Raw genomic sequence first — 26,366 nt, 5'->3', positions numbered from 1 at the left:
ATGAATACAAAAATAGAAATCATTCTTACCCTCCTCCTTTGATGAGAGTGAGGTCTGAGTCAACTTCATCAGCTCCATCAATAGCAACATTCAACTACATAAAAAAGAACAATTTGTAATACATACACAAAACACTTCTACTAGGAGGAAAGTAGGCCTGCCAAATCCTTTAATAAGGCAGCCCTTTAGATCTACTTGTCAAAGGTAAAAAAATCAAATGACTGCTTTAAAAGTCTTCTGGCTGTAGGTGTCATTCAATCAATTAGTCAATAAAATAAGTTTATTCATTCCATATAGCTGCCCATCTGGCTTAAATAAAAAACTAAAATACACAAAATACACAATACCCCCCCCCCCAAAATAGAAACACATAGCAACGAGGCATAATCTTGTTGAATGATTTGCCAGACCTAAAAGAAAGTAATTCTAGTAATTCTATACCAATTGAGAACCAGGCTTAGGAACATCTAACAGGAATAGTAAAAACAGTAGAAGTATTATGGCAGGGAATAACGAGAAGGAAGCTAGATAAAAATATTTGATATTTAAAAAGCAGGCAGTTAGAAAGATCTCTTTATATGGTTCTAAAATGAAAACAATAGGTTCCAGGGAGTCTTCCCGGTAAGTTGTTTTTTTTTTTTTTTTTAATACAAAGGTACATTGTAAAATTATTACATTGGTATTCTGTGAGTTTCACATGTCTGGTTGGAAAGAGTTGACATCCATGAAAAGGACCTTATCCATCCTATCATATGCTGTAACTACAGTTCCTAGAATATCCAGCTAACAGGATCAAGGGGCAATTCTGGGAATTACATGTCTGGAGGGCAAGCCAATTAAGATGACCACCACAATACACAAACTATCCTCCGGGTACTCTAAGTCATCAACATAGATATACCCATCATACTATTCTCTTTTGAGGTAAGCAACATTAGCAAAACATGAAAAAGAGTTAATAGTAATACATAAAGTAAATCAAATATTAGAGGTTTTTTTAAACAATATCTATTTAAGTTTACACTAACAACATTCATTGTAACTTTCTATCCTAACAAACCATCCATGCTTCTATTACATTCTTATATCAAATCATCTGTTGGAAATGATGTTTCTGAGTATCTTAGGAAGATTTAGAATTTATTTACTGTTCAAGCCTTGCTCAGTTTCTGGTCATCCAAGACGAGCAAAATAAAAGATGGGTTGAACACTTTCAGGAAACTCTTAATTAGCCAAACCCACTCTCTCTATAGAATTTTAATGAAGAGTGTGCCCTATAAGAGCTTTAGGTGAATACTGATGAAATTACAATTGAAGAAATAAAAATAGTGATTAAAAGCCTTAAAAACAATGAGAGAACTGGCTTAGATGAGATAACCTCAAAGATCTTAAAACCAGCTTGTGGTGAAAGAAGTGGTAACATTGTTTAATAAATATTGGCAAAATGGTATAGTTCCAGAGGACTGGTGAAAATTGTATTAAGCAGATCAAAGGAGACATTGGGACAAAAACATTTCTAAATCTGTGGCGTAGAATTGATGTAAAAATGAACATGACATCAAACTATATACAGAGAAAGTGTACATACATACACACACACACACACACAATGCCAATTATCACTTCTATTTATTGGGAATTCCTTATTGATTGGATATGACTATTATGATGAACTAGATTCTTTGGGGGGGGGTGAAATAGCGATCAAATATATCAATGTTTTGTTAAATTATATTCTGAATGTTTGGAATTATTCATTTATGAAAATCTTTGAATAAATTATGATTGAATTAAAACCATTAGGACGATAATGTACTCCCAAAAGATATTTATGTACAAAGTTGTAAATGTTGGTTGAGCTATAGGATGGGGGGAAAGAAGTCACTTTGAATTGACACAGTCAAGGTTTTAAATAATCTGTTAATTTCTTTCATGTTGATGATTAAATGCACATTAAAATCACTAAAAAGCACTGAGAACTGGATAATGGGACAAAGTGTCTAAGAATAATCTAACCAACTTACTTCAGGATGTCTGTCTAAATCACTTAAGGTCAAGCCATTCTGCAGAATCAATTGACGTGCCTACAGGGAAATAAAAGGCAATATTATTTCTCAATATTGATAAATATTTGGAATGTTATTTTTATTCCTATTTTAAAAATGTTTTATTGAATGTATTTTGTCATAGTCTACAGCAATGGTTCTCAACCTTTTTAATGCCGCGACCCCCAACCGGTCGTATGTCGAAGACTACTCAACCAGTCGTAAATCAAGGACTACTCAACTGGTGCAGCACCGTTTGCAGAATGGGACTTTTGGCGGGCTCAGCAGGGCAGAGACAACCTGGACAATTCCTATTGGCTTTTGAAAGCCAATAGAATTAGATTCTATTCAAGAGAGTCTATTCTATTGGCTTTCAAAAGCCAATAGAATAAAAGGGAGTAGCACAGCTAAGGAAAAGGGGGGAAAAATGGCGGACTGCATTGTTTGGCGACCCCCGTGAAATGGTCGTTCGACCCCAAATGGGGTCCCGACCCACAGGTTGAGAACCACTGGTCTACAGCTAATAAAGAGATTCACTCATATTATAGAATCAAAGCCAATAAAAACTGCATATATAGGCATGGGAATATACATATGTACTAGTTTCCATGAAGAAATAGATTCCTGGGGCAATTAGTCAATAATCATTCTCCTAAATTTTAGGTTCTTCAAAGATCCATTCATACATAGATTAATCTGTGTGTGATCTATCTGATGTTTGAGATTGGGAGACAGAGATGGTAAATGCTGATACAAGAGCCTAGCAACCTCTCTTAATATCTTCATTTAAGTTTGATTAAGGCCTTTAACTGTGGGCACCTTCTCTTCAGCATTCTAGAAATTTTCCTTCCTGACCCGCTGCAGTTAAGGGGAAAGGGAATGTACTATAAGAGTGTATAAATGACACAGTAAGCACTAAGGACAAAAAAGTAAGTGGATGGAATGGCTAGACAAGACTTAGATAGGTCTACTCAAAAGTCAATCCCCATGAATTCAATGCAACTTAGAAATCTGAACCGAAATTTTCAAGATAAGAACAGCAAGTGATTTACTAATGGTCAATAAATTGTTAAAAGAAAGAATTTACCTGAAAAGAGGTAGGTATACAAACTATGTTGAGATTCTCTTTTTTGACCCTCTCAGCTGTAGAAGAAAAATTATTGTATTTACTGAAGATGTAAACCATTAACAATAATCCATATTAATAGATCTCTGCTGAAATGTCTCTATTTAAAAAATGCTCTGTACTAGGCTTATTTATTTATTTATATCTTGCTATATTGGCTACATAAGACAAGATGAATAGCCCTAGTCAACAGCTGGAATAATGAGGAACATAAGCAAAGCACTTTCAAACAAATACTGAGGCAGTATCAGGTTCTTTGAGATACAGAAAGACCTGCTGAATTTTAAATAGCAGCAAGGGTACTGATTATAATGTACATTTTCTCATTTTCTCTCTCTCACACACACACACAAACACATCTTCAGCTAAAATGCCAGGCACAAGGTAGAATCCACTGTATCTGGTAGCTGTAGTTGGAACTGAGGATTTCTGTGGGCTCAGACCCAACTTCCTTTGCTTGCTTCTTTTGATTCCTTAAGGCAGTGTTTCCCAAACTTGACAATTTTAAGGCATGAGGACTTCAACTCCCAGAATTCCACAGCCAGCAATGCTGGCTGTGGAATTCTGGGAGTTGAAGTCCACATGCCTTAAAATTGTCAAGTTTGGGAAACACTGCCTTAAGGGACCATTTCCTTCTTATCTATGGTACCTCCCCAAAGGGGAGATTCCAGAGATAAGATTCCAGGTATTTGTCCTCTATGTCCCTGCCTCACACTGTAGTGTAATTGGTCCTACTAATCTTATCTATAGGAGAAACCTCAAAATAGCTTTATTTCGGTGTATCTTTGAGTCCTGGGGTAGTTTGTGTCCATACCTGGTTTCCTCTTTCTTGTTTCTGTTAATTTTGTTCTTATTGCTGAGTGTTGTAAGGGATCCATTGTTAAATAAATAAAACAATGATAATGGGGAAACTTATCTAATGTAATCATAAAGAGAACAAAAGTGGAAATTATTATTTAACTCTTATAATCAGAAACCACCCAAAAAAGATGGAATAAACTTTTTCCTTACACTTAGAAATAGTTTTTCAATTATCAACGTGACATTTTGTCAAAATTAATACTAATGAAATATTTTAACAGGAGGTGTGTTACCTGAGCCTTCTATTCCTATAAATTCCTACTACAGATAGTGCTTGGGATATGACAGCAATTAGGACTGGTGTTGCCAATGTTAGCATGCAGTCATAAAATGTGATGTCATATGTCCACATCATTGGAAGTCTCAGGTAAGGAGTGTCTGGGTGCCATGGGCAGGGGAGACCAGGGAAGGGCCTGTGCAGACTGCATAGTCATGGGAGGCCATTTCAAGAGGAATTTGGATTGCATTTCACTATTCTCAGAAATTTACACAACATTTGATCATTCTCAGTGCCTACATTGGTAGAAAATAGCAATTGTCACATATAACTTATTTTGTAGAAAAAGAGCCTTATCTTGTATTATCCAGTAATATGCCCAAAACCCTTCTAATAGACTGAATAACTAATAACAATCATTCAATTAATGTTGGTTAATTAAAATTTTTGAAATGAAAAATTTCTCCAATAGTCCTGTAAGTTAATGCAGTGACAGCCATCACATCACTGCCTCAAATTTATGTATAACTAGTCCTCAATGTATGATATAAGTCAGAAGTCTTCAAACTTGGCCCTTTTATGACTTGTGGACTTCAACTCCCATAATTCCTCAGCCAGCATGCCTGGCTGAGGAATTCTGGGAGTTGAAGTCCACAAGTTGTTGGAGTTATTGGATTATCTGGCCTGCTAGGCTGAGTCATCAGCTGCAGTAGGCCAAGGTATAAGGAAGTCGGAAGTCAAAAAGTTCGGGAGAATACCAAGAAGTGCTGTGCGGTGCAAAGGAACGTGTTTGGTGCGTTGTTGGTGCCGGGTGTAACAGCTGTATAGGGGTGTGAGCAAAACAAAGCTGTAGCACGTGTAATATGCTAATATGCTGTGTTGTGACAGTGTGAAAACCCACAACTGGTGACCCCGACGTGATTCATGTTTCTGAGCGCGTCTCTTGGCAACCTCTTACCCACTCGGCGGAAGAGCCTACTGCAACTCAGGGCCGGTCATCAGGACTAGACGAAGCACCCTCCCAAAACATTATCGTGAGTATGGGGGCAGGATTCTCTAAACCTCAGGTTGTGCACCTCTCAGAACTTAGGGAATTGACCAAGTCATCAATAATTGTTTTGAAAAACAATGGGAAAGATTTGCTGCTTCCCACTAAAGGGGATTTGACCCTCCTCTTAAAATATATATATCAAAATTGTCTTGTATATCCCGAAGGAGGATCCCTAAAAGTGTCGGTGTGGGTTAAATTGGGAAAGTATTTTCATGAACCTCCTCGAGCCCCTCCAAAAATTTTGTCTATATGGTGAATTGTTCTTGAATGTCTCCAGGTGCATGAAGATGCCATGAAAACAGAGAAGGGGAGGGTAGACCCCCCGCCTGCCTATAACTCTGAAAAGCCCGTAAACCCCCCGCCTGCCTATAACTCTGAAAAGCCTGATGATTTAAAAAAGGGACAGAGTGCAAAAGAAAAATCCTCCTTGGCCGTTTACCAAGCCGATGTGCCTCTTGAGCCATCCGCACCAATGAATGAGGGAGAAAAAGAACAAAGGAGCATTAACGTGCTGCCTTCCCCTGCCAGTGCCATCTCTAGGGCACTGGCCGAAGCTCATGAAAAAGGGGAACTGCAACCTGAAGAATATCAATTTTGCGCGCCTGTTTTTATTGATCCAACCACAGGCAATCGCAGATATGAAACTATCCCCATGAAAACTATTAGAGAAATAAAACAAGCAGCATCAAGCTATGGGATTTCTAGCCATTATACCTTGGGTCTGATAGGTCACATGGCCTCTACTTTTTATTTGTTGCCTGAAGATTGGAAAGGGCTATTCCATATGATTTTAACGTCTTCACAATATGTGGTTTGGGAATCGGAATGGAAAAAAGAATGTCAGAAGATTGTTTTAGCTTGGCGTGGCCGTAATCAGCCAACAGTAGACCAGCTAACAGGGAATGGAAATTATAGTCACCTGGCCGCTCAACAAGCCATGAATCCTTTGTTTTATTCTCATGCAGCCCTCGCCGCTCACGCTGCCCTGACTCGGGTTGATGATCCGCAGAGGGGAACAAAAGGCTCTTTTGTAAAGATTTTTCAAGGGTCTAATCAGCCCTATGGGGAATTTGTGGATCAGTTACAAAAGGCCATATCTAGGGAAATCACAAATGGAATAGCCCAAGAGGAGTTGTTGAAAAAACTTGCCTTTGAAAATGCTAATGAGGGGTGTAGACGGGTCCTGCAGCCCTTAATGAGCAAACCTGATGCAGGATTGGCAGACTATATTCAAGCCTGTAGAATTGTGGGGACCAATGCATTTAACATGGAAACTTTGGCTATGGCCTTACAAAGAGCAGGAAGTAATAATGGGCAACCTGCGGGTAAAGCTGGTAACTGTTTTAATTGCGGGAAGACTGGTCATTTTAAAAATCAGTGCCGGGCCCCGGGGGGGGCTAATAAAAGCAGGGGAGTGGGAGCCAGACCAAAAACCGTTTGCCCGCGCTGTAAAAAGGGGTTTCACTGGGCAAACCAGTGTCGCTCCAACCCTATGGCCGCTGATTCCCAGAAACCGGGAAACTAGAGCTGGGGCATTCAGCTAGCCCCGCCTCAAAGGCTGAATCTTATCATTTTCTCCTGGTGGCCTCCGAGACAATAACCACAGGCTTATCCGGGCTGTCGTATTTTTTGCCAATCCGGCCGTCTGTCCCTTTTCCCCCTGATTGTGACACCCCTCTGTTAGTGTTTCCTCACCGTGACTTTATTATGCAGGGAGTAACGGCTATGCCATTTTTGAAAGACCCAGCTGACTTTACATCAGTCGCTTTGGCATTTACCCCTAACACTCCCATGACTGTGCTCGAGGGAACGATAGTGGCAACTGCTGTCCCTGTGCCCCAACAACCGCAAGTTTTGGCGATTGAGCAAGAAATTAAAACGTTCCGCCCCTCTATGGCCTTTCAAGTCAATGGACGCTCCTTTTTTGGTATTCTAGATACCGGAGCTGACGTATCGGTCATAAGAGAGGAGGAGTGGCCCTCTGAGTGGCAGACCGACAGCGCACCGTTGGTTCGGGGAGTGGGAGGAGTCCAGCACGCATGCGTGAGCAAACACTGGCTTCCCGTGACCTCGAAAGAAACATCAGTCACTGCTCACATTAAACCTGTCATTCTTCCGCTTCATATTAATCTGCGGGGTCGGGACTTGATGAGTCAGTTCAATGCAAAATTAATTTTGGATTAAGATGTCTCAGTTAATAAAGTTAAACCTCTTGACTGACACCCCAGTTTGGGTGGATCAGTGGCCATTAATCAAAGAAAAATTAACCGCTCTGGTGCAATTGGTAGATCAACAATTAGAGTTAAAACGCATTGAACCCTCATTGAGTCCTTATAATACTCCGGTGTTTGTCATAAAGAAAAAAATCTGGAAAATGGAGATTTTTGCACGATCTAAGAGTCGTCAATAAGATCATTCGCCCCATGGGGGCGCTCCAATGCGGTTTACCTAATCCTAATTTGATACCAAAAGACTATGACCTGATGGTTATAGATCTAAAAGATGCATTTTTCTCTATTCCACTACAACCCAGAGGACAAACACTTATTTGCCTTTACTGTGCCCGAAATGAATAACTCCAAGCCCACGACCAGATATCAATGGACTGTCTTGCCTCAAGGGATGCTAAACAGTCCTACAATGTGTCAATATGTTGTCAATCAGGTTTTAAGACCATATCGGGACAAGTTTCCTCATTTTAAAATTTACCATTATATGGATGATATTTTAGTGGCAGCTCCAGGGCCCTCAGGTACGGTCTCAGCAACCTTGCCTGTTCTAACCTCCATTTTTCAAACAAATGGGTTTTTTATTTCGCCTGAAAAAATTCAGCTTAAACACCCCTTTCTGTACTTGGGCACAAGCTTTTGGCCTCACACGCCGAGCCTCAGCTGTCTAAGTTGTGTCTTCCGCCATGCCCGACCTCAGTCCAACTTCAATAATATTTAGGATCAATTAATTGGGCCCGTCCCTATATGGGACTAACCACCTCTCAATTGGCTCCATTGTTCTCTGCTCTTACGCAGGGAAAAAATCCAGGAGATAAGATCGTGTTAACTCAACAACAACTTAAAACTTGTGACATCATTCAGCATGCATTGTCAAAAGTATGGGTCTATTGTGTTCAGCCCGATATGCCTTTTTCTATGTTAATTTTTAACACCGTTGACCTTCCTACGGCAGCTTTGGCTCAGATCGTGTCTAATATAAAAATGATGATTGTAGAATGGATCCACTTATCTCACACCCCGAAGAACACCATTTCACAGAAACATACGCTCTTTGCTCAGCTTATAACAAAATCTCGCTTTAAGGCAAAGGTTTAGGGGGTGTTGAACCGTCCTTTTTATATGTCCCTTGTTCGCTAACGGCTTGGGAAAGTTTGTTGGCCAACTATGAACCTTTGCAGCAAGCACTTGCTGATTGGCCAGGAGAAGTGTCTTGTCATCCACCATCAGATCCTCGCATTTTTTTATTAAAAACAGTCCCATTTAAATGGCAATCTCCTTGTGCTCCTTTCCCTTTAAAAGAAGCAATAACGGTGTTTGCCGACGGCAGCAAGACTCATGGAGCCTGTGCTTGGAAAGAGGAGGGGAAGTGGCGTACAAAAATCACCCCCCCACAGACGTCGGCTCAGCGCTCTGAGCTAGTGGCGGCCACGATGGCATTTTTTCATTTTAAAGATCAACCCTTTAATCTGATCCTGGACAGTTTATATGTTACCCAAATTGTCAAAGCCATTTTTGACTCTTATTTGGCACTGAATGTCTCTATGGATCTGTTAACATTATTTTTGGACTTGCAACATCTCGTAAACGATTGGAAGCACCCATTTTTTGTTGCCCATATTCGTAGCCATCAGCCTTTTCCAGGCCCACTCCAAGAAGGCAATGATGTTGCCGATGCTGCCGCCTCACAAACACCTCTTAATATGCCACTCACCTTTTTAACTCCCTGGGAAAGTCATTCCTATTTCCATCAGAATAAGAAAGCATTAATCAAACAATTTAATCTTTCAGCTGCTGAAGCTGCTGCCATCGTTCAGCAATGTCCAACCTGTAGCAAGCAAGCACACTCAATACCACTTGGAGTAAATCCTCGTGGCTTGGAGAGCTGTCAAATTTGGCAAATGGATGTTACTCAATATCCTCCCTTTGCCCCATGGAAATATCTTCATGTTTCTATTGATACATATTCTGGCTTCATTATGGCTTCCCCCCAAAGGGTTGAGGCCACTAAACATGTTATCAATCACTGTATTCGGTCATTTGCATCGTTGGGACGCACCAAAGAATTAAAGACAGACAACGGGCCTGCTTATATTAGCTCTGCTTTTGCAGAATTTTGTACAAAATGGTCCATTGTTCATAAGTTTGGCATTCCATATAATAGCCAAGGTCAAGCCTTGGTTGAGCGAGCAAATCAAACATTAAAAACAGCTCTCAATCGATATTTAAATGAAAAGGGGAAAATCGCCCCTGGCCTCCCAGCAGTGCAAAACACTCTTAACTTGTGTCTTTATACAGTGAATTTTTTAAATCTGACGGGCGATCCATCATCAACAGCTGCCTCTCGTCATTTTTCAACAGTCCCCCCCCCTACGTCAAGACCTCCAGTTTACTATTGACGGCTTCCAGACCCCACGTGGAAAGGTCCTGCAGAGCTTATTACCTGGGGGAGAGGCTACGCTGCGGTAGATGATCATGGCAAAATCATTTGGACTCCAGCTCGCTGTGTTCGTCCTTATTTGGTTCAATCTCCACCATCCTAACAAGACGTCGGACAACCATGGACCCTGGGCCCACAACTCTTTTATGAAGGATGTGCAGAATATTTCTCGTCTTTTGAACAAGACTGAGTGTTGGATGTGCATGCATATTCCAACCTTGGAGGAGGGGGGACTTTTTATGCATGCGGTGCCTTTTAATACAACTGGTTGGAAACAATTTCCCTGGTCTAGAGGGACCCTTTCCAATGCTATGGTGAATTATACGGTATACACAATAGGAAGCAGAATCCAGGAAAAGGCAGCGTTTTGTTGGGAATATAAGAACATCGTTAAAAACCCTGCTTTAGTAGGCAGATACCCATATTGTGACGTCACATTTCAACTTTCAAACAACATGACTAGACCACATCACTCTAAGAAAATTCCTCTTTTTGAATCCCTTGATGATTTTTCTGAATATATGTGTACCTATCAAATAACCGGATGCTCGCTATCAACAGGATGTCACCCCGGCAACACGGACACGACGTCCACAGTCTTCCTTTGCAGTCTTGTAAGAGCCATGGTTTGCCAAACTGTGCAAAGCTCCAGCATGACTACAAATATATTAAGTAATGTCTGGATGCTTTGTGGCCGGCGGGCATATCAACGTATACCTCCACGGTGGTCCGGCCGTTGTACATTGGGCTTTCTTGCTCCCTCAGTTTTTGTGTCAGATCAGCCACCTTCAGGCCGTTTGTGCAATCGAAGAGATCTTGAAAATGGCCTGGGAGGACCCGGCAATACAGGAACGCAAGTTGCACGATCTCTTATTCTATCTCTGGGGGTAGCCATGAATTACAGAGACATCTATGCATTAAATAATTGGACTAGGCACATGTTCAACGCTACCATTCAGACTTCCAAATTGTTAAACAAGGAAGTGGCAGAAATACGAGAGATTGTTCTGCAAAATCGTTATGCTTTAGACATTATCCTTGCCTCGAAAGGAGGAATATGTGCCTTAATCCATTCTCATTGTTGTGTTTATATCTCTGATTATAAAGCCAATATCACAGGTACCATTGAGCATATGGAAGACATGGTTCGTCATAATCCGTTACAATCCGACGGATCTGGCGCAATAAACATTTGGGATGCCCTATGGTCTTGGCTACCCGACGGAACCTGGCTGCGATCATTGGTTTCTGTTATTATAACTATTGTGGTTATTTTAGTTTTGATATGTTGTTGTATTCAATGTTTGCCCTCTTTGTTTATGATGTTTAAAAAATTTTCCTCAGGAACTGTCACCCATCAACAGGTCAATTTAGTAACTACACCTATAACTGCAGTTCAGCAACCCCTGCTAACCAAACTGGCCTTCACCTTGCCAAGCGACACTGAGGATGACTTTGTATAAAGCGCTCCCTCCTTATTTTTAAATAAAACAGAAAAGGAGGAGATGTTGGAGTTATTGGATTATCTCGCCTGCTAGGCTGAGTCATCAACTGCAGTAGGCCAAGGTATAAGGAAGTCGGAAGTCAAAAAGTTCGGGAGAATACCAAGAAGTGCCGTGCGGTGCAAAGGAATGTGTTTGGTGCATTGTTGGTGCCGGGTGTAACAGCTGTATAGGGGTGTGAGCAAAACAAAGCTGTAGCACGTGTAATATGCTAATATGCTGTGTTGTGACAGTGTGATTGGTGTGATGTAATCACGAGGTACATATAAACCCGCCTTCTGATAACGCAATAAAAGGGATGCTTCGGCTTTGTTCGGGGCTCCCATCCCGAGGAAACCACGTGTTCGTGTCTGTTCTTCTACACTCATGGGAGACCTGCTGGGCGCGTGAAAACCCACAACGTCATAAAAGGGCCAAGTTTGAAGACCCGATATAAGTTAATAGCAGCCTATTACAGTTGTATGCCATAATCTTTATAAAATGGTCAGTAATGTCATTGACCCTATTTTATGATTTTTATTTTTGTAGTTACTAAACCGCCACTGCTGTCTAAATGCAGTTTTCCTGAAAACAGGAAATGCTGGATTTCAGCAAAACATATCATAAAATAGTTACATGACCACAGGATACTGCTAATGGCTGTAAATGGAACTTTGTTGATGAGTGTCCAAAGTCTGGTCACGAGAACTGCAAAGGAGGAATCCATCCATCCATCCATTGGAACTCTGAATCTGGTCATAATTCAGATCAGTTATTAACTTCATTCACTAAGCAACCAGTTTTAAGTCAAGAAATACCTATACATTTAAAGTACAGTATTATACAACTGAAGAGTATAATACTCTAAAACCTATAACAATTTGGAGACTTGTTTTTGTGTACATAAAAGAATTAATGGCAAGTGGAGCCCAGAATTTTTCATTTTAGTTTGTATCATGTGTAGGACTCGACTGATATATAACTTAAAAGGATTTTTAATGTTTCTAGAATCAGTCTGGCTTTTGTTCACTGCAGTATTAGATGGAAGATGGAAATCAATTTAATAAAGTATAAATAAGCTTTGTAAAGGAAAGTTTACTATTCTGGGATCATCTTCAAGAATTCCTTCAAAGCAGGTACTCCAACTATTTTACTCTGCAAAACAATAAATACATATGGCAAAAAAAGAGTAATAGTAATACATACCTAATTTTTGTACAGCATGAACAATTGTAGATCCACTTCCAATTCCAACAACATGATCAGTCTACAAAGGAGCGTAAATATTTGCTTTTGTAAATCAACACAGAAATTGTATCACACCTTTACTGAACAGCATAATGACATACTTCTTTCAAGCAGTTATTGTCTGGCTTCAATGAGACAAAAACATATTTCATACAGTCAATTTAAACAAAAGAGTTCAGGCTAAAAACCTAATTCTTCTTCTGTGAACATTTAGGAAACAAAAAAAAAAAAGAATATACACCAAACCCCAATTTCTCTAAAGTAAAATAATATCTATATAGTTAATAAATGTAATTAGCTACTAGTTAACTTAATATATCTAAATAGTGTGTGTACCACATCAATTTCAAACAACTGCTTTTCATAACTGTGCTTTGTGCATTAAAAATTTGTTGCCTGAAAAGCCAACATGTGAAGAGTTTGATCAGTAACTTAGTATCCAGTATCCAGAATTAAATAAATAAAGTATTTTATTTGCAAGGATAGTAACGCAAATTACAGCGCCAGACAAATCTACGGATCATTTTTAGAACAAATGGAATCATCTAACTAATAATATGGGTCAAAATGTTTCAGATGACTATGAACTACAAATTTAAGCAAATCCAATTCCAATGGCGAAAGTACTCCTGAGGATCACAGCGTAGGACGAGCCCTTTGCCACAGATCTATTCAGAATCTTCATCCAACTTCAGAACAAGTGGCAGTTTCGGCACCCATAAAATCTGTAAATCAGCTCGCATTTTTGTCATGAAGAAAATTAATTGCATTCGTCTATAAATGTCAGAATACGATTTTTATAATTTTTAAAACATTTGGTAAAAGCAACAATTCCAAAAACAATAGTGAAGGAATGTACTTCCTTGCAAAATTAACTCCCTACCTGCACGTGATTGTTTATAGCAGCCAAGGCAGCCAGCTTTTTGGCTTCTTCGGTCATATTCTTGCTCCCGTGGCTGCTGCTCAACAGCCTAGGGTTTAGCCCGCGCTTTTTCCGCAGAACTCTCGATTCGATTCTTCCTTCCGCCAGCAGTGTCCTGTAGAGAAAAATGAGAAGCTCCGTACTGTGCCGCATGACGCTGACCCCGCCCGGCCGTCGCCTCTCTCTCCGCCTCGGGCTGCTGCACCTTGGCTCTTGCGATTGCCCCGAACCACCAGCGGGACATTTCACGATTCAGGATGCCTCACAAACGCTTACATAGGCGCACGTGAGATTTAGACTACCGTTTACAGATTTGAGCGCCCCCCTCCTCCCCAAACGACTGCTGCATCCCATCATTCAGCTGTTTTGAACGCAAAGACTTTTTAAAAAATCTTTCTGGTAATAGGAGCAGGTGTATTTTAGTCACAATGAGTTGATCAGCTACTACACGGTTAATCATTTATTCACACAATAATGTATTTATGTACTTTTTAAATACCTTTTTGCCAGATATTAGTATCAAACACATCTGACATCTCTAAGATTAAATATCCTCAGTAATTGGGGTTCGAGTAGATCTCTGCATCTCGTGCAAATCTGATCTTCTAAACCTCTTTGGTTACGATTTCTGTGATCGGAAATTATTTCTATAAGGAGAAAAATTGTATATATATGGTCTATATGGACAGAATTTTCTTTCAAATTGGAGGGACTGAATTTTCATAAATGAAATGGAATGAAAAAATCTTTTAAATACACAAGAATATAAATTTATGTGGCCTCTAGAAGTCGACAGCGACTTGATGGCACATAATCAATTTGTATTCCCTTCTCATATTAGATCTACAGTAATCTATTGCATTGCCACTCTTAACAAATAACATTTTTTTACAAACGAATGTATATTTCATGTGGCCAAATTACGGGGTGCTGTTATTTCTTGATTCTTTTTTGAGGACTGCATAATTCTCTCATGTTTATTCATCAAATACTGCGTATAGAAAGTTTTTAGCCATGGGAGCGGAATGCACCACTAGAGATAAAGGCCATCACTGTTGCTATGATTCAAATCGCAGGTAGCAAAGTTGTTTTTAACTTCTTAAGATGTTTCGGTCCTTCACAGGTGCAAATTCAATCCAGTCACCTCTATAAAAAAACGTTAGACTCGGCATTTGAAAGAGCGTCATAGTCCTAACACTGGGTGGAACCATTGTAGGCAGCAATTGAGGGGTCTGAGTTCCTCATATGAAGACTCCTTTGCAAATAAACCCCAAAAGCAACTAAAACTAGGGCATCTGTTAAAAAAACGTGTAGTTCTCTCCACTTTTCCAGTGAACGAAGTTTTAATTGCAGGAAACCATCAGCATTTAAATATATTCTCTGGGAATTTCTCAACTCGTTCCGTTGTGCGTGCAGATCAGCTTTGATTGTCCTCAGATCCACTTTCCTATGTAGAATTATAATTTCTATAAACAGAAATATATGAATATTCCTTATTTCGTCCCGGCCAGAAATGAAAGAACTGTTAAATGTTATGTCAGGGACATTTTTACCTTCTGTAACCCCATGCGGTTTAACAGATACGGTTTCTTTAAGGCGTCCCTCCCCCAGCCCTCCGCTCTGGAGAATACCATCAACACTCAAAATCGGCCACGTAGGAAGCATCCGCCTTGCCCAATCAAGAGGGAAAGGAAAAGAGGAACAGCCAATCCCTGCACTCCACCAGCTATCTCCACGTTCTCCAATCAAGAGCGGAAGTTAATCACAAAAGTAGTGTTGCTGTTTAATCCAATCATGGAAACCTTGGAGACACGAACCTTTTTATTGGTGGGCAAAAGCCAAAAAGCGTCATTTTCATTGGTTCTGTTTACATGCGTCCTATCATGTACTCATCCCTTTTCTTTTATAGAACCTCTCCAAAGTCTGGATAGATAAAATAGCAAAAACATATTACCAAAGCCAAGCAAACTAGGTTGTGTACAAGTGCGCCGTTACGTGGCTATCAAGGGGTGGGATTGGTAAACTATAAGCAAGTTAGGTTGCAGTTTGCGCGTGCGTACTTGAAATCTCTGTCTGCTGAGGAAAGATTAAATCTTCCTCGGTGGCCATTGAAAGGAGCTGCGTGGAGCCAAATAGGAGTTTATGCCATAACGACCTCTTTTGGGGGAGTGGAGGGAGGGCCCCTCCATGCCAGGGCCGCGAGGCCCAAGCGTTCGGCCTGCTCCTTCCGCAGCCACCCGCTCTAACGTCGCCGCCCTGGTGCTCTTCTGGATTTTTTTGCCGCTTTGCGTCCCCCTGAGGGAAGCGGCGGCGTTTTCGGAAGGTGATGGCCGGCCCGGATTAGGACTCGGTGGCGCTGCAGCTGCAGCGCTTCCTGTAGTAGGTGACGTGATTGTGGAGGACGATGAAGCCAGTGGCGTGGCCCAGGCCGCATCCTCCGGAGAACAGGAGGAAGAAGCAGTGGAAGCTCCCACCCGAAGCGGTAGTTTCAGGTGAGGTGGGAAACAATGGTGGTGTCTTTTTATAGGTTGCTGTATCTTGTTCTGCGGCTCCCTCTATTCCGCCTTTCCCAATCAGTTGCTTTCTAATGCGGAATCTATAATTCTCCAAATCTCAAATCGTGTTGCCTCAGAAGTGGGGAGGTGTTGTCAACAATATTTTCGGACCACCAGGGTCTTTCTCTAGATATGTAAATGTTTTGCACGATGTCCAAAATTAGCATCGCAGTACAGAATTTGCAGTAAGTAAATTGCCTTTTGAGCTGCTCCTTAAATCATTTAGCGCTCATAGGAGCATTATATCTATTTCTTCCTCTTTCATACGGTACAAATTATGTAAGCAGTATATTGTCTATAGCGAAAATGGGAATTGAATGCATTTTTATTTGCTGTTTTAGTCATTATTCACTTTTTACTCAAAAGAACTGCTTTCTTATATGTCAAACTAAGTGTGTTTCTTACTATTGGTCAGCTTTTTTGGATATGCAGGCCAGCAGGTAGAAATGTGCTGTGAGTAATAATTGCAAGCATGTGATTTGCAGTGCATTAAATTTCCTGTTCTCTGAGATTTTATAATTTCCATCCATCCATAAGCATTTGATCACCCAAGTGCCAATTTAGATGAAAGGATCTGTGCCTATTATACAAGACTCTGGATTGAAATAGGAATTTATTCTTAACTATCATGTGAAAAATTATTTTGGAGCAACAACCATTAAAATGATAATTTAGTAACATTAAAATTGGGTTTTATGCTTATTTGTGCTGCTATCTGCAAGAACTGAAACAGTTTTTGGTAAATAATCTTATTGAAGCAGAATATTGTTTCACTGAGCTCAGAATAGTCAACTGGTAGTGATTCTTTATCAAATCTCCCTGGAGGTATCAGATTTTTTTTTTACTTCACAGCTCTGCCTGCAAGCTTCAAAATCTATTATCATTTGCCATGCTCACTGGGACTGATAGAAGCTGAAATATTGAAGTTTCTAAGTTACCAAATGTTTATTTATGAGAATATTTAAAAATATAATTCCATGGAGCAAAAGTTTTGTTTAAATGACTTTCCCCCTAAATACAATTTGTAACAAAATTCACGGGCTGAGTAATATTTTGATATAATTATACGCCTAATATTTTGTGATTAGAGATAACCTATTAATTGATTTCCATATTTTTAAAAACGGCCATCTTTGGGGAATTCCCTCTTTCTGTTGACACTATTAGAAAAATTTACTCTGACAGAATTTCAGAAAACTGTAAATCGTTACCTCTTAACTACTATGCTTTCTCAGGTCTTGATCTTTTGCCTCACATTGATATTTGCAATACTTTATATTTAGAAAATTTTGTGAATATGTGTTTGCATTCACCACTCTTAAAAAAATGTTCATTCTGATAGTCCTTGCTTAACATTGGGTCCCTTAGTGACCATAACAATGGATCAAAGATATTTATAACCCATTTCCAAAGTTTTAACAGCCACACACAAACATATTTGTACCACATGGTCATATTTTAGGTGCTTACAGCCATTTGCAGCAGAATGGATTTGATTTATATCAAGTTGATTTAAATCATGATTTTAATCACTAGTAAAAAGGCTTGATTTTAAATCATAATTTTTAAAGAGCAACTGTCATCTCTGACACACTGTTGACTCACCAACAGTCCCATTCACTTTAATGGGAAGGCTAGTGATGCAGCAGTGACACAACAAGGTGAGGGATATGGAGGGCAGCAAGTGAGTAGATGCCCGCTAATAGGCGCTGCCGCGATGGATCTGAAATGATAGGTGTTCTTTAAATGTAAGGACTCATTCTTGCTGTTAGTTAGAATCTTTTTTATTATTATTATTTGCAAACAAAATGAAGGTTTCCTATTTAGAATAATAAGCTGTCAGGTTAGTAAAAAAGGGATATCAGAACCAATTTTAGGTTAATAGGTTAATTTCACATACAGTATTTCCCCTAATATAAGCCCTACCCCCAAAATAAGCCCTAGTTAGGACCCTACCCACTCTGTCCCACCTCGCTGCCGCAATGGGGCAGGAGAACGCATGTTGCACCACTGCTGCCACAACGAGGCAAGGCAAGTGGGGGAGGAGGTCAAGCTGCCCCACGTACCCAATACCCGCTTCAGCACCCCCCTTCCAGGCCATTCCTTGTTCGGCGACCTTCCCTTTCACCCCCCTCTTGAGCCAGATTATCATGTTATGGAGGATGGGTGGGATAGGCCCGGTTCCCCCTCTGCCATTTCAGAGCCAGGGAGAATGATGGCGAAAGGCTTCGCTGCCGCTGTTCGCTTTTTTTGCACTTCACCCCATAGATCACCTGCCCCGTGGCAGCCACCACCTCCTACTCCACCAACTCTCCCATGGCTGGCAGCACAAGCCTCCGCCCACTCCCTCTGCCAGGCCTCTGTTGCCATCACTGGAGAGAACGGAGAGGGGAGTGGCTCTGCGCAGTGATGCAGAGCAGAGAAGAGTTTTTGCTTGCCACATGCATCACCCCGCATCTTCCTTCTCCATTCTGGAAATGGCAGCCCTTTTTCCTGTCGCTTCTCTTTGTGCTTCTATAGAGTTTGGTGCACCACCGCCAAGCTCCTCTCTTCCCTAAAGCATTTCTTCACTAACTTGCTTCCCAGCTGTGGTGCGTTTCTCTCCTGCTGCAGGGAAACAGAGTTTGTGGGACTAAAAAAATTTCACTCAGACCTTCCAACTTCTGGCGGAAAAAAAAAAGATTTGCAAAACAATGGGATAAAAGAATATTCCTGAACTTTGTTTTACGATTTATCTCATGGTTACTGTGTGAATGCATCAATGCAGTGCATGTTATCTCAGCTTGCAAAGGCTTGGATTCACTGAATGACTTTATCAAAAATGTAAATATTGCAAAATATACAGCCTCGTGCTGCATAACTAAGCTCCATCTCATGCTGAATAAACTAAATTATTAATGTATCTTAAATAGAAAACTATATTTAGATAGATTTTTACTCCAAAAGCATTTTATTAAAATTCATCTGATAAAAATAAAAAAGACTGATTTAAATAAAAAAATCTGATTTAAATTTTTAAAAATCTGATTTTTTAAAAAAATCATCTATTATTATCCACCCTGATTTGCAGCATCCCATGATTATGTACTGCAATTTGCCCATTGGATATAATGGATTTGGTTAACAATTGCTACAGTCAGTAATTGTGCTGTTCACTTAAACGCCAGAAAAACAATTGTAATTCCAGGCTCTGTTATGGTTGTAAATTAAGAACTATGTGTATAAATCCTTATACTTCTTCTTCTCTTGCCATATTTTCAAAACCTTTCCAGTTTTGTTTTTGTTTAATCCAGTTCCTTAGTTTTCTTCTTCGAATGCTTCACCTTTTGACATATTCTGTGATCCACAATAATAATTTATTAAACTTGTATGCTGTCCAACAACAGGGCACCTCACAATAACACCTAATATCCCAGAAAAGAAGAGAATGAATTGGAGAAGATAACAAAGTACAAAAAAATAAAATAACTGTGGCAAAAGAAAGCAAAGGAAGTACCAGTAGTAATAAGTGCATGGTGTGCAATCTCAACACAACTGGACCACAACTTGAACACCATTGGCATTGATAAAAGCACCAACAGTCAATTGTAAAAGCTTCACAGCTTACATCCTGTGATGATACCTTTAAAATCATCAAACATTCACATCTGCCTATCCCAAATCCTTGGGAAGTACAGATAGTCCTCTACTTACAACAGTTTATTTAGTGACTATTTGAAGTTACAACAGCACTGAAAAAGTGACTTACAATCATTTTTCACATGACTGTTGCAGCATGCCATGGACATGTGATCAAAATCCAGACAGTTGGCAATTGACTTATATTTATGATGATTACAGTGTATCAGCATCATGTAACCACCTTTTGTGACCTTCTGACAAGCATAGTCAAATAAGGAACCAGATTCACGTAACAACCATGTTACTAATGTAACAATCGCAGTGATTCACTTAACATGTCAAGAAAGGTTGTAAAATGGGGCAAATTCACTTAACAAATGTTTCACTTAGCAAACAGAAATTTTGGGCTCAATTGTGATAAGTTAAGGACTACCTGTACTCAATAAGTGGACAATAATGTCAAATCCAGTTTGAACACCTGGCTGACTATGTAATGAACCAAAATAATTTATTAAATTGGTATGCTGCCCAACGATGGGGCAGCTCACATCACAATGATTCAGAAGTTAGGCTGCTTTTTTCAAATTCTCAAAATTCATTTTCTTCATGTAGTGTTCAAAATGCCTATCTTAGCATTTAGTTTGTCATCTGCTCATGCATTATGTGACATTCTGACTGAAATATTGCATCAAATTATGTCTTTTTGGAGAACTATTTGCCAATTTATAACAGGTTTTTTTGGGAAGCATCTTTTTATAGTTTTAAAAGAAAAAAGGGATAAATCAGCAAAGAGAAAATCTAACTAATTGCTAAGAGTATAACTTGATTGTACATAATCAACAAGAAAACCAGTTTCATTATAATATTTATTTGGTCTTTTAATTACTAGTCAAATTTAGTAAATATAGCATTTAACTAAAATTGTCATATTGTTAGTGCTATTTTAGTCTCAGGTTTAAAGATTTTACTCTCTCTCTCTCTCTCTCTCTCTCTCTCTCTCTCTCTCTCCCCCCCCCCCATGCATACATACATACATACATATATTTTATACACACACACACACACACACTGTGCACAGTTATTAGGCAAGTCATATTTTGAAGGATTAATTTTCTTATTGGACAACTGCAGTGCTCTTGGTCAATCCAAAATATTAATAAACCTCAAATCTGAATATTTAAGAAAATAAAAGTGAGGCTTTGACTTTCTTAGAAGAATATGTGTGCACAATTATTGGGCAACTATTAATATGCAGAATTATGCAACTAAATGAAAAATAAAGGTTTGCCCATTTCACTCATTTTATTTGCATCTCTTAAAGTGAGAATAATAAATAGCTCAAAATGTACAAATGAACATTTCTGATATTTCAAAAAAAAAAATCAGTGACCAATATAGCCATCCTTCTTTTCAATAACATCATGGAGTTTGTCAGTTTCTTGATCTATTGATGATCAGAGTTTTGTGCAACAGCAACCACAGTCTCCCAGATACTGTTCAAAGAGGTGTACTGTTTTCCTTCACTGTAAATCTCCAGTTTAAGAAGGGCCCACAAATTCTCAATAGGGTTTAGGTCAGGTGAGAAAGGGGGCCATGTCATTATTCTTTCACCTTTAAGGCCTTTACTAGCTAGCCATGCAGTGGATTACTTAGATGCATGTGATGGAGCATTGTCCTGCATAAAAATTATGGTCTTCTTGAAAGATGCAGACTTTTTCCTGTACCACTGCTTGAAGAAAGTGTCTTCTAAAAAATGGCAGTAGATTTGGGAGTTGATTTTGAGTCCATCTTCAACCCGAAAAGATGCATCCAGTTCATCTTTAATAATACCAGTCCATATCAGTACCCCATCTCCACCTTGCTGGCTGAGTCAAAGTGGAGCTCTGTGCCTGTTACTAATCCAGCCATGGGCCCATCCATCTGGTCCATCTCCTCAGTCCATATATATATATATATATATTTTTAAAAAACTGTCTTCAGATATTTCTTGGCCTACTCTTGCTATTTCAGCTTATGTGTCTTGTTCAGTGGTGGTAAGATTTCAACCTCCCTTACCTTAGCCATGTCTCTGAGCACTGAACACCTTGTACTGGGCACACCAGGTAGGTTGCAGTTCTGGAATATGACAGTACTGGAGGATAATGAATTCCTGGTAGCTTCACATTTAATTCTTCTCAAATCTTTGGCAGTTAATATGCATCTTTTTTCCTCAACACATTTCTTATGACCCTATTGACTATTTGCAACAAAACATTGGATGGTTCTGTCATCACGCTCCAATATCTTAGCAATTTCAAGAGTGCTGCATCCATCTGAAAGACCTTTTACAATTTTTGACTTTTCAGAGTCAGTTAAATCTTTTTTTGGCCTATTTTGCCTGAGAAAACGAAGGTGCCTAATTATTCACAGCTTGATACAGGATGTTGATCTCCTTAGGCCACACCCTCCCTCATTAAACAAATACACATCACCTGATATGCTTATATCCACTAAGCATTCAAATTTATACATCCTGGAGGTGGAAAATATGCATGAAAATAATGATATGGTCAAATACTTACTTGCCAAATAATTGTGCACACAGTGTGTATGTATGTACTGTGTTTTCCCGAAAATAAGACCCAGTTGTCTTTTTTGTTTTTTGTTTTCCTCCTAATGAGGCACCAGGTCTCATTTTCGGGAGCGGGTATCTTTTCCACTCATCTCTGGCAACGACAGCCCCGCCCAGCTGGCCCACTTCTTCTGCGACCAAAGGAGCAGCTTCATTTTGCAGCAGTTTCATCATATTTTTCTAATATCATACAAATAATAATATCAATTCATAAATCAATAATGTCAATTCATTAATCAATATCCTGTTTTTCATGCTTTTGTTAAAGTTTGATTTCCCACCAGTATTTGTAATACCCTTATCAGTTATGGTTTTCTCAATATTAATTACATTTATATAGCTGAAAGTTTTATTCAATTCAATCCTTCATATTTCCCAAATCCAATTCCTATATGGGGTGTTCAGAGAGGGGTAGTACCTCTGGTGTAGGGCATGTCGTGCCTTTTTAGGGCAGCTCGTACACCTTTGGTCCCCACCTGACATTCAGCTCTCACCTGTGGCTCCTAGTAGCTGTAACATGCGCAGCGGCCACACCCTGGGCAACAGCTTCGACAGGCTGGCCAAACCAGGTTGAGAGTAGCCATTGTGTCTTCGACACCTGGTGAGCAAGGGATTTGTCTATCCCAAGCATGTGAAGACAGACTCTGTGAGTGAGCGGATGAGATCTATTAAAATAGAACCAATGGTCATGAAAGCAGTTTCTGCAAGCGACGTGGTATGCTGAGAGCACGGCAAGACACGAAAGATGCCCTGGTCAACCACTGCACCCAGCTCATCTCCAATTGTCTCGACTTTTGTCCTGCCATTGGAATAAGATGGAATCTGGGAAGAGAGAGTGAGACTGACTATACGCACCTCTCCCTCACTTAAATCCAATCCACGTGCAAATCTTGACATCTTGACTTTCCATAACTCTGATAAATCTCAAAGTCCTGTGGCGATAGGCGAGTGAAGAAGCAGCAGGTGTGGAATCACTGGGAGCTGTGGACATGGACCTGCACACAGGCGGCTCAGGTCTAATGGTCGCTTCTTGCTGATGAAGCAACAGCTAGATTCGGCGTCTATCTGAGCAACTGAGCAGCCTTCTTTAGGATCACACTGCTCACCTCCGTAGTATGAGGAAGGGGCTAGAAAATGTGCCCTAAACATTGTTGCTTCTTTCAAACCCTGTCCAGCCTACCGTGGTTGGAAGGGATCCCATCTCATGCGGTTGAAATACAAAATTTAAGACGAAACACAAGATGTTACCACTTATTATTGGTACATGGAATGTACGTACGCTTCAAGACAATCCATTAGCAGATCGCCCAGAAAGAAGAACAGCTCTGGTAGCCAGAGAGCTTGCAAGGTTTAACATTGACATTGCGGCCCTGTGTGAAACTCATCTAGCCAATGAAGTTCTGCTCACAGAAACAGGAGGCGGCTACACATTCTTTTGGTGTGGATGTAGCAGTGACCAATGTCGTGAGTCTGGAGTTGGCTTAGTGGTTAAGAACCATCTTGTTCTCCAACTTGCCAGTCTTCCTAAGGGTGTGAATGATTGACTCATGAACTGCATCTCCCATTACTAAGTGGAAAACAAGCCACACTGATCAGTGCCTATGCACCCACAATGACAAATCCAGATGAAATAAAGGACAGGTTTTATGAAGATCTTGATGCCCTACTTTCATCTGTAAAGTGCACCGATAGGCTGGTTTCAACGCGAGAGTGGGGTCCGATCACTCTACCTGGGATGGCGTTATTGGTAAAAATGAAATTGGCACGTGTAATAGCAGTGGCCTGTTGCTATTGAAGACATGTGCTGCTCATGATCTGGTCATTACTAATACCATCTTTCACCTACCTACTCGTAAAAAGACGTCCTGGATGCATCCACGCTCCAGGCACTGGCATCAAATTGAGCTGTCTCAAGGAAAGCGATCGCACGGGGGACAAAAGAAGTGATACAAAGACACGTTGAAAGCCTCTCTTAAGTCCCTGGATATTAACACCATCTCTTGGGAACTTCTGGCACATGATCGACCGACATGGCGCACCTTTGTGTACCAGGGTTGCCAGACATATGAACACAGAAGGACAATCTTGGCACAAGAAAAGTGAGCACTCCACAAAGCCAGAGCTGCAAATGCTGAAGTAACAGTGTCTACATTTCTTTGTTCAGTATGTGGCAGAACATTCCATGCTAACATCGATCTTATTAGCCACCTACGGACACATTGTTGATGGCCCATAACCCACAAGATGTCAAGGTCTTCATCGAAATCGATGGACGAACAACATCCAAAAAAGAAAAAGAAAAAAGTGATATCTTAATTCTAAATCATGTCTTTCATTGTAAAAGTCTAATTATATCTAAAAGTCTTCCATTCTTTTAATCTTATTCAAAAAGTATTTAAACATATAATGCTCCCTCTAGAAGATCAAATCTTCTGTTTTTTAAATTGAACTCTTTCTTTCTTTGTCAAGTTGTTTTCCAAGCCAGGGCAATTAGATTGCCCAGGAATTTTCTTTCTATTTTTTGTAAAAATTGCTTGGCATGAGGAAAACAATTTAGGTAGAGTATTTTTTTTGGGGGGGAGTTCCGTACATTTATATTCCTTAAACAACTCCCAGTTCCTTTCTCCTTCCATTTCTCCTTGCACTCCCTGTCTCCTAAGTTGTGACATTTCCCTTAACAGCTCTACATTCCCTTTTTTAAAATCTTCTTCCTTGCTATCAGATATATTTTGCAGACTGAAGGAGTAAAAGTATTTTTGCATTTTCGTTGTTATAGCTAAGTCTTGCAGTTCTTTTATCTCTTCCATCTCTAAATCCCTTTCCTCTGTTTCGTCTTCTGATTTCTGGATTGTTTGTTCATACTTCATAGTCATTATCTGGGAGCTTTTTAGTTGTAAATTTAATTTGGAGATTTGCTCATTTATATTGTCTAAATTGTTTTTAGTCTCATTATGATTTCTTTTTATATCCTTTTTGCATTCAACAATTGTTTGGTGAATTAATTGTAGCGTAGAATATATTCCTTTCTGAAAGATGTTTGTTTTTTCTTCCTGGAGATTAGTTTTTTGGTCTTTATATGTATCCTTTATAATCCAATATATTCCAAAGTATAGGTTCAGTTCTGAAAGCAATATTTTATAGTAATCCCTTGGCTCAAGTATTGTCAATCTGCAAGGTTGTAATCCACAATATTTGAAGTGTTCAAAATGTTCAACAGCTCAAAAGTCTCTCCCAGCCAGGCATAGTCCAAGGTCAACTTTTTCTTTCTCTCCCACTATTTCTTGAAGTTAAGTCCAAGCTCAGTAGGTATTTATAATCCAAGGTCAGGATGATATGTATGCCAAAATATTTTCCTTTATTGCCAGCTGTTCTCCCAGGATAGGAATCACCAAGCAAAGCAAACTATAGTGCAATACACAAATCCACCACTAGGTGTCATTCAAAGTCCATTTTCCACTCTTAAAACAAAGGATTTATTTCTTATATTTTGCCTCAATGTTTTTTTTCCAAAGAGAAAATCTTAACAGTTATCTCACCTCAAATTTTTCAAAACTGTAGCTTTATGTTACTTCCATTTCACTATTGTATGTTTCTGTCCCCATAAAAGTAAAACGCCGCTTCTGTTTACATTGGGAAGTTTTTCACTTCTTGGAAGCCTTTCCCAGGAAATTCAGTTGTAAAATAGTAAAGAAAGGATCAATATTCTCACCCAGTTCCAAACATACTGTATTAAGTAATGCTTTTTTCCTCTTCAGTTGTCAGCAGCTAATGGCCGGCCAAAGGAATGTAGCCAGTCTTTCCCCTGCCGGTTTGGAGGGTTTTCCTTGGATTGAACGAAAACACCATCATCTTTCTGTGATCGACGGCACTCCTCCTCTTCATTTCCTCTTTGGGTGATTTTAGGTCCTTTTTAGGGCCCCAGCAGGGCAAAATCAGGCATGGAAGGCAGAGGCCTGCCTT

At 39.8% G+C, this 26,366-nt stretch overlaps 2 protein-coding genes across 8 annotated transcripts in view; one reads left to right on the top strand and one right to left on the bottom strand.

Moving 5' to 3' along the window:
- The window catches only part of RPIA (ribose 5-phosphate isomerase A), a 28,805-nt gene extending 13,319 nt beyond the window's left edge, over positions 1 to 15,486 (bottom strand). Inside the window, exons 1-7 of one of the 4 annotated variants that reach the window (XM_039331647.1) lie at positions 15,173 to 15,285; positions 14,119 to 14,266; positions 13,581 to 13,734; positions 12,656 to 12,716; positions 3,133 to 3,188; positions 2,025 to 2,084; positions 30 to 94 (exon numbers count right to left, since the gene is read on the bottom strand). In XM_039331647.1, the coding sequence (XP_039187581.1) occupies positions 30 to 94; positions 2,025 to 2,084; positions 3,133 to 3,188; positions 12,656 to 12,716; positions 13,581 to 13,637 (299 nt within the window). In that variant the 5' untranslated portion in view covers positions 13,638 to 13,734; positions 14,119 to 14,266; positions 15,173 to 15,285. Of the gene's footprint in view, positions 1 to 29; positions 95 to 2,024; positions 2,085 to 3,132; positions 3,189 to 12,655; positions 12,717 to 13,580; positions 13,735 to 13,824; positions 13,977 to 14,118; positions 14,267 to 15,172; positions 15,286 to 15,436 lie in introns of those variants that run through there. The other 3 variants (XM_039331646.1, XM_039331650.1, XM_039331648.1) reach the window with 3 other exon arrangements.
- Positions 15,487 to 15,643: 157 nt separating this feature from the next.
- The window catches only part of EIF2AK3 (eukaryotic translation initiation factor 2 alpha kinase 3), a 69,838-nt gene continuing 59,115 nt past the window's right edge, over positions 15,644 to 26,366 (top strand). The window contains exon 1 of one of the 4 annotated variants that reach the window (XM_039331643.1): positions 15,644 to 16,111. In XM_039331643.1, coding sequence (XP_039187577.1) covers positions 15,807 to 16,111 — 305 coding nt within the window. In that variant the 5' untranslated portion in view covers positions 15,644 to 15,806. The remainder of the gene's footprint in view (positions 16,112 to 26,366) is intronic. The other 3 variants (XM_039331644.1, XM_039331642.1, XM_039331645.1) reach the window with 3 other exon arrangements.

Source organism: Crotalus tigris, unplaced genomic scaffold, assembly GCF_016545835.1.
Source record: "Crotalus tigris isolate CLP2741 ecotype Arizona unplaced genomic scaffold, ASM1654583v1 scf7180000024437.13266115, whole genome shotgun sequence".
NCBI lineage: Eukaryota > Metazoa > Chordata > Lepidosauria > Squamata > Viperidae > Crotalus > Crotalus tigris.
The sequence above is the reverse complement of the archived record's forward strand: the minus strand, read 5'-3'. Positions and strand labels throughout refer to the sequence as shown.